General features: G+C 30.7%; 1 protein-coding gene across 1 annotated transcript in view; it reads left to right on the top strand.

Moving 5' to 3' along the window:
• Positions 1-6,873, top strand: part of SREBP (Sterol regulatory element binding protein) — a 49,522-nt gene extending 42,649 nt beyond the window's left edge. Inside the window, exons 11-13 of the mRNA XM_072529661.1 lie at positions 1,284-1,442; positions 2,933-3,068; positions 6,296-6,873. Of these exons, the coding sequence (XP_072385762.1) occupies positions 1,284-1,442; positions 2,933-3,068; positions 6,296-6,516 (516 nt within the window). The 3' untranslated portion in view covers positions 6,517-6,873. The remainder of the gene's footprint in view (positions 1-1,283; positions 1,443-2,932; positions 3,069-6,295) is intronic.
• The last annotated feature ends 6,691 nt before the right edge of the window (positions 6,874-13,564 follow it).

Genomic DNA, 13,564 nt, shown 5'->3' with positions numbered 1-13,564 from the left:
ACAAACAGAACAAACTGCTTTGCGACGATGGGAGAATATATGAAAGATATAGGTAATACATTGAAGGATTATTTAAAGACCAACACCCAGAAACATATATGTTCTTGATTGAAGAACATTAAAGCACCGGGGCTCAGTGGCTAATACATATGCCCACCCACCCCCTGCTGTACCATCTTTATTACTGCCCGGGCCAGTCAGCCATCACTCTATTCATTCATTTCTTTGTTTAGTCCATGATACTATAACTAACATTAACGTCAACTAACTGATGACTAACACTAATGTTAGTCACAGTATCATGCTTTAGTTGACTTTATCGATTCCGTGGACAAAAGTCGACAATATCTAGGATGTAGTCTAAATAAACAATGTAATCACTCACACGAGATTCGATGTCTCATAGAAAAGGCTGTCTTCAATCGACTTATCGCCGGAAGATCTTATGTAGTATGCATCTGAATATTAACCTAAGAACACGAGTCTTGAGATACTATTTGCTTTCCATTCTTCTCTATTGAGTGGAAGCCTGGATCTTAACACCTATCAATCATGTCACAGATAATACGGTGGTTCAATGTGTGAGAAATATCTGGAAGTTATGCATACCTGGAAAATCAGAAAGATGTCATTCTTAGGGTACGTGATGCGCAATGAGAAGTACCAACTAATTCAGCTGATGTTAAAAAGAGATGAAGAGAAGATAAAAGGTCCAAGAACTCGGGGGCGTCGAAGAACATCCGCCTGAATAATATTAGGTAGTGGGCCGGAATGAAGACCGTGTATTCAAGAATACAAATAAGTTCTGCAAAAATGAAAATATATATATGGTAATTACAAAAATGCTGGACACTTTTATAATACACAATAATGATCAAACAAGAGAAATAAGTACAAGGTTCTAAACAGTTAGAAATGTTTTCAATTAAATGAGAAAGTTTCTTTGCAACTGGGATCTTTCAAAGCAACTGATAACAAGATTATATAAACAGATTTTTTTTTCTTTTGAAATCTGGTGTTATAGAAGACTGTTGAAGATATCATGGACCGAGAAAAAACCAATATCGATGTAATAAAAGAAATAGCCAGGATATCTAACTTGCTGTAGGACTTGTTTTTATTATTAAATCTAAAATGTGGTCATATTTTTTCAACAATGGAGTTTGAAAAATTCTAATGTAAATAATAAATTACATATTTATTTGTATTGAATTTACTTTACCATTGTTTAAGTATTAAATTATTAAAAATAAGAAATGATAATGTTAATATGATCTTTTTAGCTGGCTCATTTACTGGTCTGCGATTGGCTTTTGGAAACCAGAACTTCACTTTGGGAAGATTGTGTAGATAATGGATTGAAAAATCCAGTTTCCAGCTGTGTATTATCATCATTTCAAGTGGACCTGGCTTCTTTAAGGTCGCTTGCAGAACATATACCCGTAAGTATTTTAATAATTATATTTTAGTTACTGAAAAGTTGTCCAAACATATTTAATAGATTAAGGAGCCTAGTTCGTTTTAGGTTAATGTGGTTTAGATACTGATGTGGTTTAAAACCGAAGCCGAAAACAGATACGAATTCCATTCGGAATATTCCTTTGCAAAATATTTATAACATAAAATGCATATGCTTTTAAGTTCCTTCATCGTCAATTTTAAGTTTCACAATAACCCAATACCAAAATTTATACTGAACCTAGTCGACTTATTATCACAATGTGACTGGTTTGCTTGGTTTCAAGTTTCACGGTCGGTAATTATATTTGACATGAAATTAGTCCTAATTTATTCTCATTAATTCTGGATCAAATAACAGCGAAACTACAGGGTAATATTCCGTGGTGTTTAATGTATGCTGATGATGTAGTGTTAGTAGGAAATAGAGAAAGCGACTTAGAACAAAAACTGGAACAGTGGAGACAAGCTGTTGAGGAAAAATGTTTAAAACTTAGTAGGATAAGAACAGAGTATTTGGAATGTTTATTTAAAGATAGAGTTGGTTGGTACAAATAGAAGGATATATTTGGATGGTGAATTAAGAACCTAGGATCGGTGTTACAGAGTAATGGGGGAATAGATGGAGATGCATGCAGTAGAATTAGGGTTGGATGGATGAAGTGGAAGCAAGCGGTGTGCTGTGTGATTCTACTGAAGCTGAAGGGAAAATTCTATTAAACAGACATAAGACCAGCTATGATGTACGGAACTGAATGTTGGGCAGTTAAAGAGAAAAAGGAACAACGAATGCATGTGGCGGAAATGAGAATGCTTAGATAGGATAAAGTTAGGAATGAGTGTATTAGAGGAAGTCTAGGGGTGGCTTTAATTGTTGCCAAGATGAGAGAGCATAGGTTAAGATGGTATGGTCATGTTCAACGTAGAGACTTTAATCACCCTATACGAAGAATTGCTGATCTGTGGGTTCCTGGAAGTAGTAGGAGAGGAAGACCAAAAAAGACCTGGGGAGACGCTTAGGCAGGACATGTTGATAAAGGGTATTAATATTAATATGGCACAAGATATACACCTATGGAGAAATGTAATTAGATTGTACTGTTTTAGAATTAAACTGACTGTTGAATATACCAGTAAAAACTCAAACGTTTCTCATCTAGTATAATCTTTTTAAATTTACAGTAATTTTACAGCCTTGGCATAATAATCCCACTGTCCAAGGTTTTTAATACTTCAGCTGGGCCTTCACAATCTATTGTTGCTTCAAATATTTAATAACAATTTAAACTATCCATTCGATACAATTAAACGGTACGGGTTTTTGAAAGTATCACTACAATAATTATAGGGTTTACTTATTTTATTATCTACTAGTATTATTTTTTTTTACTCTTCCATATATTACTTTAGAATATTTTTGCGACTTGAGTTTCTCTTGGTCAGTGTGATGCTCTTATTTATCATTTTCTTTCAGAGTGCCTTATCGAGAGTTTTCCTTTATGAAGCTACAGCCAGGTTGATGGCAGGTGCTGCACCGGGTAGAACTCAGCAACTTTTAGATAGAAGTCTACGACAAAGACATGCTAAATCCTCAATTATCTGTGGCAAAGGTAAACAACAATTAAATATTCGTTATATATGTACAATATTGATAGGTATAAACTATATTAGGGAGATTCCTAATTTTCCTTTTATAAACTAGGTAAAATTTTTTTTAGAATATCGCGGTGATCTCTTTCAAAAGCTTCTCTTTCGTTTCGAAAAGGCGGACAAGAAAAATTAATAAGGCCAAAAAACAAGAAAAATTAACCTTGTGTTAGTAACTGCATGTTTTAAAATATTTCCTTGCCGTATGAAGATTGAAAATAATTACAATTTTAAATACCAAATTGGCAAGGATAAAATAAATATAATTATTTATAAATGAATTAGTTAAATTATATTAAAGATATTAGCTGCATATAAGACGAATTATAAAGTTAAAAGAAACATGCGCGTATGAGGGTATGCATGTATAAAAAAGAAGTCAAATAATAAAAACACAGATATAAAAAATTGATCAACTAGAAATGTAAGTACTCACCCCAGGAAAAGATTTAATGTGTAAAATGAATTTTGAACTGAAGATCCAGCTTAAATAATCAAAAGACATTATTAAAACTAATCTCCCTTTCTATTGAATTATCCCTATAATTGAAGTGACATAACAGAGCAGAGTTGCAAACTGATAGATATACTATCTATTGAAGTGAGGCATAGAAATTTATTTGTCATATTATCTTAAAGAACGTAATAGGGTGTGAATAAAGAAATTAGAATATGTAGTGAAAATGAAAATTGGAATTTAGATGACAGAATATTTAGTAAATAGAAAGTTGATCTAAGGGTTGAGCGCCAACTATTTTTAGAATAAATATAGTAAAATAAAAGATAATGTTAATAGATGAACAAAACCGAAAGAAATTGAAATAAATTAATTAAGTATGTAAAGAAAAATAACACATGTGAAGTTTATAACGTTACAATATTTATCCCAACACAAGAGTTTATTGAGTAATAACAGATTTAAAAAATCCATTTTTTTTTTAATATAAATGCAAACAAATAAAACAAACACAAAGCTAAAAGTTAGGTTAAGTTTAGTTATAATATTAATAATAAACGGTATTATGTACCATGTCCTATGTTGCGATGCGTAAAATGACCAAGCTACAGCAGAAAATTACATGAAATGCTATTTACGGTTTGGTCATATCGTGAAGTTCTTTCACTTAATCCAAAGTAACCTAACTTTTAGCTTTGTATTTGTTTTATTTGTTTGTGTTTATATTTAAGAAAAATTGATTTTGTAAATATATTATTCCTCAATAAACTCTAAACTCTTGTGTTCTGATAAATATGTTTTTATTTTAATACAGTTTTGCAGCTCTTTAATTATTGATCAATTGTCATTTTATTATCAAAATAATCAGTTAAAGCTACTGAACCTTTTTTGTAGCAGGTAAACAATGGAATATAATACTCCAGTCGTCAGAGACGAAAATGCAACTGAACCTCTAAAATTCATACGAACAAGCTAAATTTTGCCGAGAGTATTAATTTTGGGACCCAAAAAAGATGCAAGAAAGTTTACCAGTTTTACACCCATGCTTCCCCCTAAAATCCCCCTCGCGGGGGGGTAAAAACGCAAAAAAATCGATTTACCAAGAATCTGTTCACCGTAGAAATAAAATGTTTCAAATAGAAAATGTACCTTAGATAATTTTAAACTAAAATGTTTTTAACACTTTCTGTGTAGAGTTAGCCGTTCTCTCAGAAACAACGTTTGAAGTGACCGTCGGTTTTTGCATGTCAGTTACGCGCGCGAAATCAATGTTCATTAAAATTTGTATCAGCTCGACGGTAAAAATTCGATATCTTTTGATTCGAGTGACCTATCGACAAAAATCAAGATGCGTTTTAAAGGTAAAGACTCCAGCTTTCATATGCAGTTTTTGTATTTTGTCGCAAATAAACTCAGATTTTATACAGGTGTTAAATAAATAAATGTGGCACGATTTTTGCCATCTTTTTATGATTCTCACGAGATCAATACAATCTATCCCTTTCATTGACTGGCCACTATGAAGTTTCCATTATTAGTGCCTAACCTTTAAAACCGAGAGCATGAAATTTTAGTTTTAAGTTTTGGCAACAAATGTGAGGCATTTGAACAAACGCTGAATTTAAACTTTCACACAACAAACGATTTAAAACATTTAAAACTTTTTTTTTTAATTAATCTAATACGTTTTTCAAAAGAACAAAACTTCTGCAATAAACTATAACCAAAAATGTCTTCTTAAATGCATTTACCGTGACATGTGATCGTTTGTAATATAAAACATTAAGTTCTGCGTTTTTATGTATATTTCAAATGCCGCATATTTTTTGTTAATACAACTCAAAATTGAAATTTCATGTCATAGGTTTTACCACCTTTACGGTAATTTATCTACCACCTTTATAAAAATTGAGTCTATTCTCAGCAAAATACAAAAACTGCATTCGAAATCTGCGCTCTTTGTCTTTAAATTGCGTCTTGATTTTTATCGATAGGACACTTGGATCAAAAGATATCGAATTTTTACCGTGAAGCTGATACAAATTTTATTGAACATTGATTTCGCGCGCTTAAATGACATGCAAAATCGACGGTCGCTTCAAACGTTGTTTCTAAGAGAACGGTTCATTCTATACAAAAAATGCTTATAAACATTTTTGTTTAAAATTATCTCAGCTATATTTTTATTTGAAACATTTTTTTCTAGGGTGTACAGATTTTTGGTAAATCGATTTTTTGCTTTTTTAAAACCCTGTGAGGGGAGTTTTAATGGGAAGCCCGGGGGTAAAAGTGGAAAAGTTTTGGGGTCCCAAAATTAATATTTTTGGCAAAATTCAGCTTGTTCTTATGATTTTTAGAGGTCAACTCTCTGACGACTGTACTATAAGGTCTTTATTAAAACGACTTTTACTGTTGAAACTAATTACAGCACATTTAAAATTCTTAGCAAGTTGATTTTTTTATTGACATTATGGGACTATTTCATTAAAAAACGACATTATTGACAGAAAAACCGAACTTTTCTATATAATACGATGTAAACTTCAGGCGAGTGGGAGGGGGTACGAGTACGGGTTAGCCCAATAGTACTACAGTATAACGTCGTTAAAAAAATCATCGTATCGCTGAATATTTACAGATTTGTTGAACATAACAATTTTAGTAAGATTCAGTAGTTGTTTCACTCTTAAATTAATATATTTATATATTATTCCAAAATTTGGTACGTTTTAGGTGACAAAAACCAACATGAGTTAGGTGGTCAGCGACAGCACGCCACAGCGCTTTACATGGCATGCAAACACTTACCAGGACCCCTTCTGTCGTCTCCAGGGGAGAGAGCAGGAATGTTAGTTGAAGCAGCCAAAACTTTAGAAAAAATAGGGGATAAAAAAAGACTGCAAGATTGTTACGAACTAATGAAAACCCTAGGAACCAGCGCTGTAAATAATTAAGGTTCATTTAGGCTTACTAGTCTACTAAAAGTATCGAGAGCAACAGTATAACTATAGTTATTATGACATACTTTCCTGGAAAAACGTTGTACATGTCCTTCTCGAACGTTGTTCATCACGGGCATGTTCCTCGCTGGTTTCTGAGTAGTTTTCTAGTACAGTATATGGGACTTAACTGTTTAGTTATCACATAGTAATTTATTTGTAATTTATTATAGATATGATAAATTTTATTGACCTAAGGTAAATCATAAATGTACTAAACTAGAAATATTATTTTTTTAGATTAAGTTTTAAAAAAAATATAGGTGTAAACGTTATAAAAATGTTTTTTTAATACACTTAGTTTATATAAGTTTTATTATTTTTTATTTTCCTTTTATGTACTAGTTTTACCTGTAATTTAATTGAGAATTGGAGCAAGCTACTCTTTTCAATAATAAAAAACTACTTTATTCACAAGAGTAGTGCCTTGGTATGCAATTGCGTCGTTTAAAAGTCTTCTCTTTGATGAACTAGATATTTAAATAAATAGAGAAAATTAATGAATTTTATGTCGACACATTACATGTCGTTGATTCTCAATTAGCTTATGATGACGTGCGAAAAAAATTGTACGAAGATGAATTAAATACCACGGGAAAGCTAATAACGCTGGTTAGCGCTATAATGTATAAAGTTCAGAAACGTTTGAAACACATATCGTACCACGACAAGGGTGTTCAGTTGGCATGTCTCCTATTTAACATAGTCTTGGAATAAGCGGCAAGAGTCGCAAAATTAGACAACAAAGGAATAAGTTTTAATAAATTTCTTCCCATGTTCCAAAAATTCGTTGTACACTTTAGGGTAATCTATAAATCTTCTGGTTGAATCTTCCATGTCTCTCATTTGGGGGATTTAACTTCAGATTCGAAAGCTAAAAAATGAATATTTACAAGAAACATTTTCTTAGCTCCTTTATTATATACGAACATGAAATATTGAAACATTTTTAAATATTGTTTTATCTTTGAAATAAACAAAAAATTTTTTTTCGTTCACATTTACTCAAAAGAGCGCGTTAGAGGGTTTTCTAGAGGGCGTTTCAGTTAAAGTCTCAAATAAAAATGGCACATCTAAAAAAATTCCACGGGATTACTTAAAGAAACGGCCCTTACAACACAATTAACTTCTTTTTATAAAAAAAGTCGAAAAATTAATTTTGAAATGTAAAAAAATCGATTTTTTCAACTTAATACATCAAATGTCCGCCATTTTGTTTTATTGATTTTAATTATCGATTTAAAGTTGTTGATTGTCTTGCAAGGACGCTTTCTTTAAGTGAAGCTAAAGTTTTAAGCAAAGTTAATTGTGTATCATAAACAGTTACAACAGTTGGGCTGTGGAGGAGTGTCTAACTTAAGATGGTAAATGCTCTGATCATTGGCAACAAGGTTACACAAAAAACGATGCTAAGGTCCGGGTTTTAGTCTGGTAAAAGTTTCTTGGTCGGGGTTCGACAGAGCTAGACTAAAAATGGTTCGCGAGTAAGATAAACAAGAAAATACGAACGAGAATGAAGTTTTCGGGCACCACCCTATTTTTGAACTGAATAGGGAAACATTAATAAAAAAGGAAATAAGTCGAGAACGATAACGGGAAAGATACAAAATGATTACGACACAGTAACAAAAGGGAGGAGAAATTATATCCCACAAACGTTATTAAATAAAAGAAATAAACGTTTGATTTACAACTAATGGATTTGATAACTTCAAATTAATTTAATTAACAAAATTCTGACAAAAAAATCTGACTAATGTCATAATTGAAATACTGTATAGAAATATAAAAAAAAATTATGTTCACGTATTTAATAATAAAATTTTACGATGTTTATGCGACAAGTAATTGCAAAGTTAGTACTCTCAAGAAAGTAAAGAAAAAAAGTGGTACAGTAGACTAACACGCAGCTTCATACTATGTTTTCTGTATTTTTAAAATTTAAATAATATGTTTAAAATTGAATAAAGTAATTTTATTATTTTTATAGATTTAAATAAAATTGATAATGTTTACATGTTCTATAACAGTCCCCCCATCGTCACGTAAATGGACTCTTCTAATTGTTTACTATGACTACTATTTTGTAAAAAGCCATATTTAATATGTGCTAATTTAGAAATCTCTTCCAAAGTATAAATATCAAAGTTCAAGTTAAAATATTTTTTGTCGCACTCTAATTCAATTTTTGAACTGATAATTGTAAAAATCCGACATTATTATTTATATGAAATAATTTTAAAATGAGAAGTGTATAGAATAAAAATTGAAGCCTTACTGAAGTAAGTTTAAACCTTATACATTACCTCAGAAACAAAACAATTGGTTTAATAGAAAATATTTTTTTAAGAAATTCTGAATCGAGATCTGCAAAATGTTGTCTAATACATAATTTACAATAATGTTTCCTCAATTTCACCTTAAAATTGAGGGATATTGTCTTCTTTTTTTCCTTTTTATGGCTTTAATTAAATGGCTCTCTTGTTCGGAGCACACTAGTTCGCTCCCAAGGTCAAAAAACCCTCTTAATTACATCATGGTATAAAAAAGAAACTGTTTTTGTGGTTATAGCACAGAATACTCCATCCCATGGAGTATTCTGTGGTTATAGTATCATGACAACTTCATCATGTCTTCCATCGTTTGCGTTACTTTGCCGGTTATTAGCGCGCTTATCACTGAATTTATATAAATATGTAACTACCAATATTTGATATAATTTCTAATATAAAATACAAAAGCCGCAGTACCTATTTTCCTGGTGTTAATTTTCCTAGAACTTAATAGATAAATACTTAATCCGCTTGACCACGGGAGCGAACTAGGTTATGGTTTTCGGAGCGAACTAGTATGTATTTCTTTTTTATACTATGCTATAACTAACAAGGTATGCTCACTTGCCGTTCTAATTTTAATCGACTTTGCGCATGACGTCATAACGAGACAAAGCCAGGGGACTTGTGTGGATCTTATTTTAACGATGCATCGTATGGAAACGTTGTTCCATTACCGTAATGAACAACTTCGAAACTTAAACAATTAACGGTAAGTATACCTCGATGCCATATCTTGCACTAAGAAGTCATAACAAGTTACTTTCTGTGAAAACGTGGTTTGAAAATTAATTAGTAATTTGTAAAATTAATTAAAGAAATATATGAATCTTCGATTTGAGTGTGTGTATTACAAACAAAATAGATATTGCTACAAAACATAAATTAAATATAAAAGACCGGTAAAATGTAAATAATTTGAAATATAAGGAAAAGCAGGTAATACTTCAGACTTTATGAATATCATTTATACATTTATTTTACAATCTTCGTGATTTTTCTCTTGCGGATATTATAATTATCTTTAAAAATTTTATTTAGAATTAGTATTTTAAAATACATTTTACATATAAAAAAAGTAATTTTACATCTTCGCAACATTTACATATTTTACAGCTTCTATTAGGTTTTTTTAAATAATTTTTAGTTATTTTTAATTTGTTGCCATTATAACTACTAAAAATATGTTCCAGTTCACTACATTTAGTTACAAATTCCAGTGTTGGTTTGAGTAAACCACCCTCAGAAACGTGGTTTACCCAAGTAAACGATTTATCGTTAGCGTCCGGAATATATCCAAGTATTTCTTTTTTTTTTTTGTAACTTAAATGCAATGAAACCGGCAAAATTTTCCAATCCATCCCATTTCAGGTCTTTTATATTCGAATTAATAAAATCTTGATGACTGTCAATTAAATCTTCAGGGTTAATTTCTGTATCACCACTAGGAATGTTTAGCGAGGAAAAGATCTTTTCAGTGACAATTTCATAATTAATTATACTATTAGTAGTAATATTCCACTATAGTTTTTTTTAAACAATAGTCAGCTTCTGTAAAATGTTTTGATCATATTCTCGCGGTTTCTACATTAAATTTGTCTCGCTGAAAACACTTGAAGACCCATACTTTACGCATTTGTTTGTCTCTAGGACACACAAAAAAAACGACACTTCGAAAAAGATTTACTTTTTTTATTATAATTGTTTAAACAACCCACCACTGCGCAATACACTATGGCAACCAAATAATTAGTCTTCTTTATAAAGTAGCTACAGGTAGTCGAGAGGAAGTTGCGTACAATATATAAATTAGGTGATATAACACAGTAAACTGAATGTTTTCACCACAAAATTTATATACCAATATAATAAACAAAGTCTATACTACATCAGTGAATAAATAAAAATCTCATTCACTACGTTTTGAAGCACACAGGATAGCAACAGATAGAGCATTTAATTTGGCATCATTAAAGTTGTCTCGGCTGAGATGCAAGAACATGCGCGTTGACTTATCTTGTTAGTTATAGTATCATGTAAAGTTGTAAGATAAAAGAGATGAAACTACTAGAGATGAGAAATTTAGTGATAGAAATCTATAAATTTACATTCTATTCACTGTTTCCCACCTTTAGACGTATCAGAGGAGGATGCCAACTAAAACTGTCACTATCACAGCGGTAGTTTCCAAACTCTTACGTCTAAAGGTGGGAAGCAATAAATGAAATGTAAATTAGGTTCTATCGCTAAATTTCCCATCTCCACTAAAATTCATTTCTATTTATCTCATAACTTAATATGTTTTCCATATTTTGCGTTATTTTGCCGGTTATTAGCGCGCTCATTACTGTTACGTATTTTGAAAAATGTTAGTGATTGATTTAGAAATTATATTAGAAATTTGGAATTGTTTTTAAAAATTACCGAAAAAATTTTTTGTGCCTATTCTAAAATATAGGTATAATAAGAAAGCAATAAAGTGTAAAAACTAACATAATATGGGATATTCTCTACTATTACAAAATTAAACAAATATAAATTAAAACGAGGCATTTATTTCGCTAGAAATCTAAATGAAATACATTTGACAAAATCAAATCTACTAATTTTATTTTGCTTTAATTCCGCTATTTTGTGATCAACAAATTTTTGACGCTCTAGAAGTACTTTTCGGTACACTTTTTTTGGTTTCACAGAACTTCGTATTTTTATATGTGTCAATTTGAAAAGCTTTTAAAACTTCTAATAATTGAAATATATTAGGGTGCGGATTGTAACATAACGAATTAAATTTAGAATGGAAACTTTCACAGGCATTGGTTGTACGCTCAAGTGATGAATTGTTGAAAAACCCAATCAAATATTGAACAAGGGAATATGAGCTCAACATCATAATACTTTAGTGATATTATCGTTATAATTTTAATATATTTTTTAAGTAAGAAGTAGTGTTATAATATAGTAGCATTGTTTAAAAAAGACTCATTCTTTTTTAAGCAATGATGGTAGTGTTGTATTAATAGGTAAATACAAAGTTTGAAAACACATTATTCAAATATCTTTTCTAAGAAATATATGTCCGGAGTGAATTTACCTATGCCCCTTTTCTGTGGGGTATTAAAATCAGACCGCGGATGCGAACACCCTTCTTGTTGATCTAGATTATGATCTACAGGAAACAAGACTCCATTTTCTATAGTGATGTTATGAAATACTGCTGTTGCTACTGTTACGATAAATATCATGGCCTAAAAATAACTGTAAATATATTATGACTAATTCTGTTATGTTGTAGATTTTACGAGATAATTCTAGCGGCTGGCAGAAAATTTACCTGAAAGAAGTAGTTAAATAAATTAATATAAATTATCGTGCTTTTTAATAAATTAAAATAAGAACCTTTTAATAAAGACATTATAAATTGAATAATGACAGCAGTTAAATAAATATCATTTCACTACTATTACATTCATAGTCACTTTCAAATTTAATCTCATTCGATTTTTAAAAATAGGAAATCATCGTTTCCATACCCTGTATTACCTTTCCCTAATATTTCTAGTTCGTATGGGAGATTAATTATAAAGATTTTCTGCTTCTGTTCTAGCATCTTGTCTAGCTGTGACCTAACGTCTCCAGCTTAAAATCTTTGTATGCCGCTATTACTAAATGTTGTTTGATCATATGTACAGACCCAACCATTTTGCAACAATATTTCTAATTTTTAAACTAGTCCCCGATTTTTTGGACATTAAATGCAAAAATTCTTTTTCTGAACGATACATTTCTGCATTTGCACCTCCTTAAGAATCAATTCGTATTAAAGTACAAATAACTGCAGCTATGCATCTTCGAAATCATAGAATGGCATAAAACTTTTTTTCAGACCATTTTATCATAAATTTGTTTGAATTATTTTCAATTCTTGAAGATGTTGCCTTCGATATACTTATATAGTCAGCTACTGATATTTGCATTTCTCCAGAATCAAAAAATATTAATGTTAAAAATAACTGTTGGACTGGTGTAACAGTTTCTTCAATAAAAATATGTGCTGATTACAGTATTTTCTCTATATATATTAGAACATTAATGTTGGTTGGTTTGACTTTTTAATGATTTTTTACCCACCAACATTAATGTGATGACAAATTTTGTTATATCTTAATGATATTACTTACCTCGTTGTTATGAAGTTTTATTAAAGGTTGGATCTGTTCAAATAAAGACATAATCTTTGGCCTCAGGTGCTGTTGAATTTATACTGGTGTTCCTTATTCTCGAAAAACGTATTATTTATTCTGAGCTCCTTAATTCTTCTTAATCATTCTTGTGATATGTCTATTTGATTTAGAGTGTTAATTGCTTATTCGTCCACGAGTGCGTTAAAATCCGCCAGGATTATCATCTTTCCTTTAACCTGACCAATAGCAGCAATTCTTCATAGAATTACAAGCTTGCAATTCTTCATAGGATTTACAAGCATGCAATTTTTCATGTAATTTATAGTTCGTGATTTGCAATTTTCTAGGATGTGTGCTCTAATAATCGTTAAATCTTCTCTTTTCATTCTTATCTCGATTGAAATTATCCTTTCCAATATAATATATTGACTAATTTATCTCGTTTTGGTATCTTTGATGTATTTATATGGTAACTCCTTTTATGAA

This window comes from Diabrotica undecimpunctata, chromosome 4 (assembly GCF_040954645.1).
Source record: "Diabrotica undecimpunctata isolate CICGRU chromosome 4, icDiaUnde3, whole genome shotgun sequence".
In the NCBI taxonomy this organism is placed as follows: domain Eukaryota; kingdom Metazoa; phylum Arthropoda; class Insecta; order Coleoptera; family Chrysomelidae; genus Diabrotica; species Diabrotica undecimpunctata.
The sequence above is the reverse complement of the archived record's forward strand: the minus strand, read 5'-3'. Positions and strand labels throughout refer to the sequence as shown.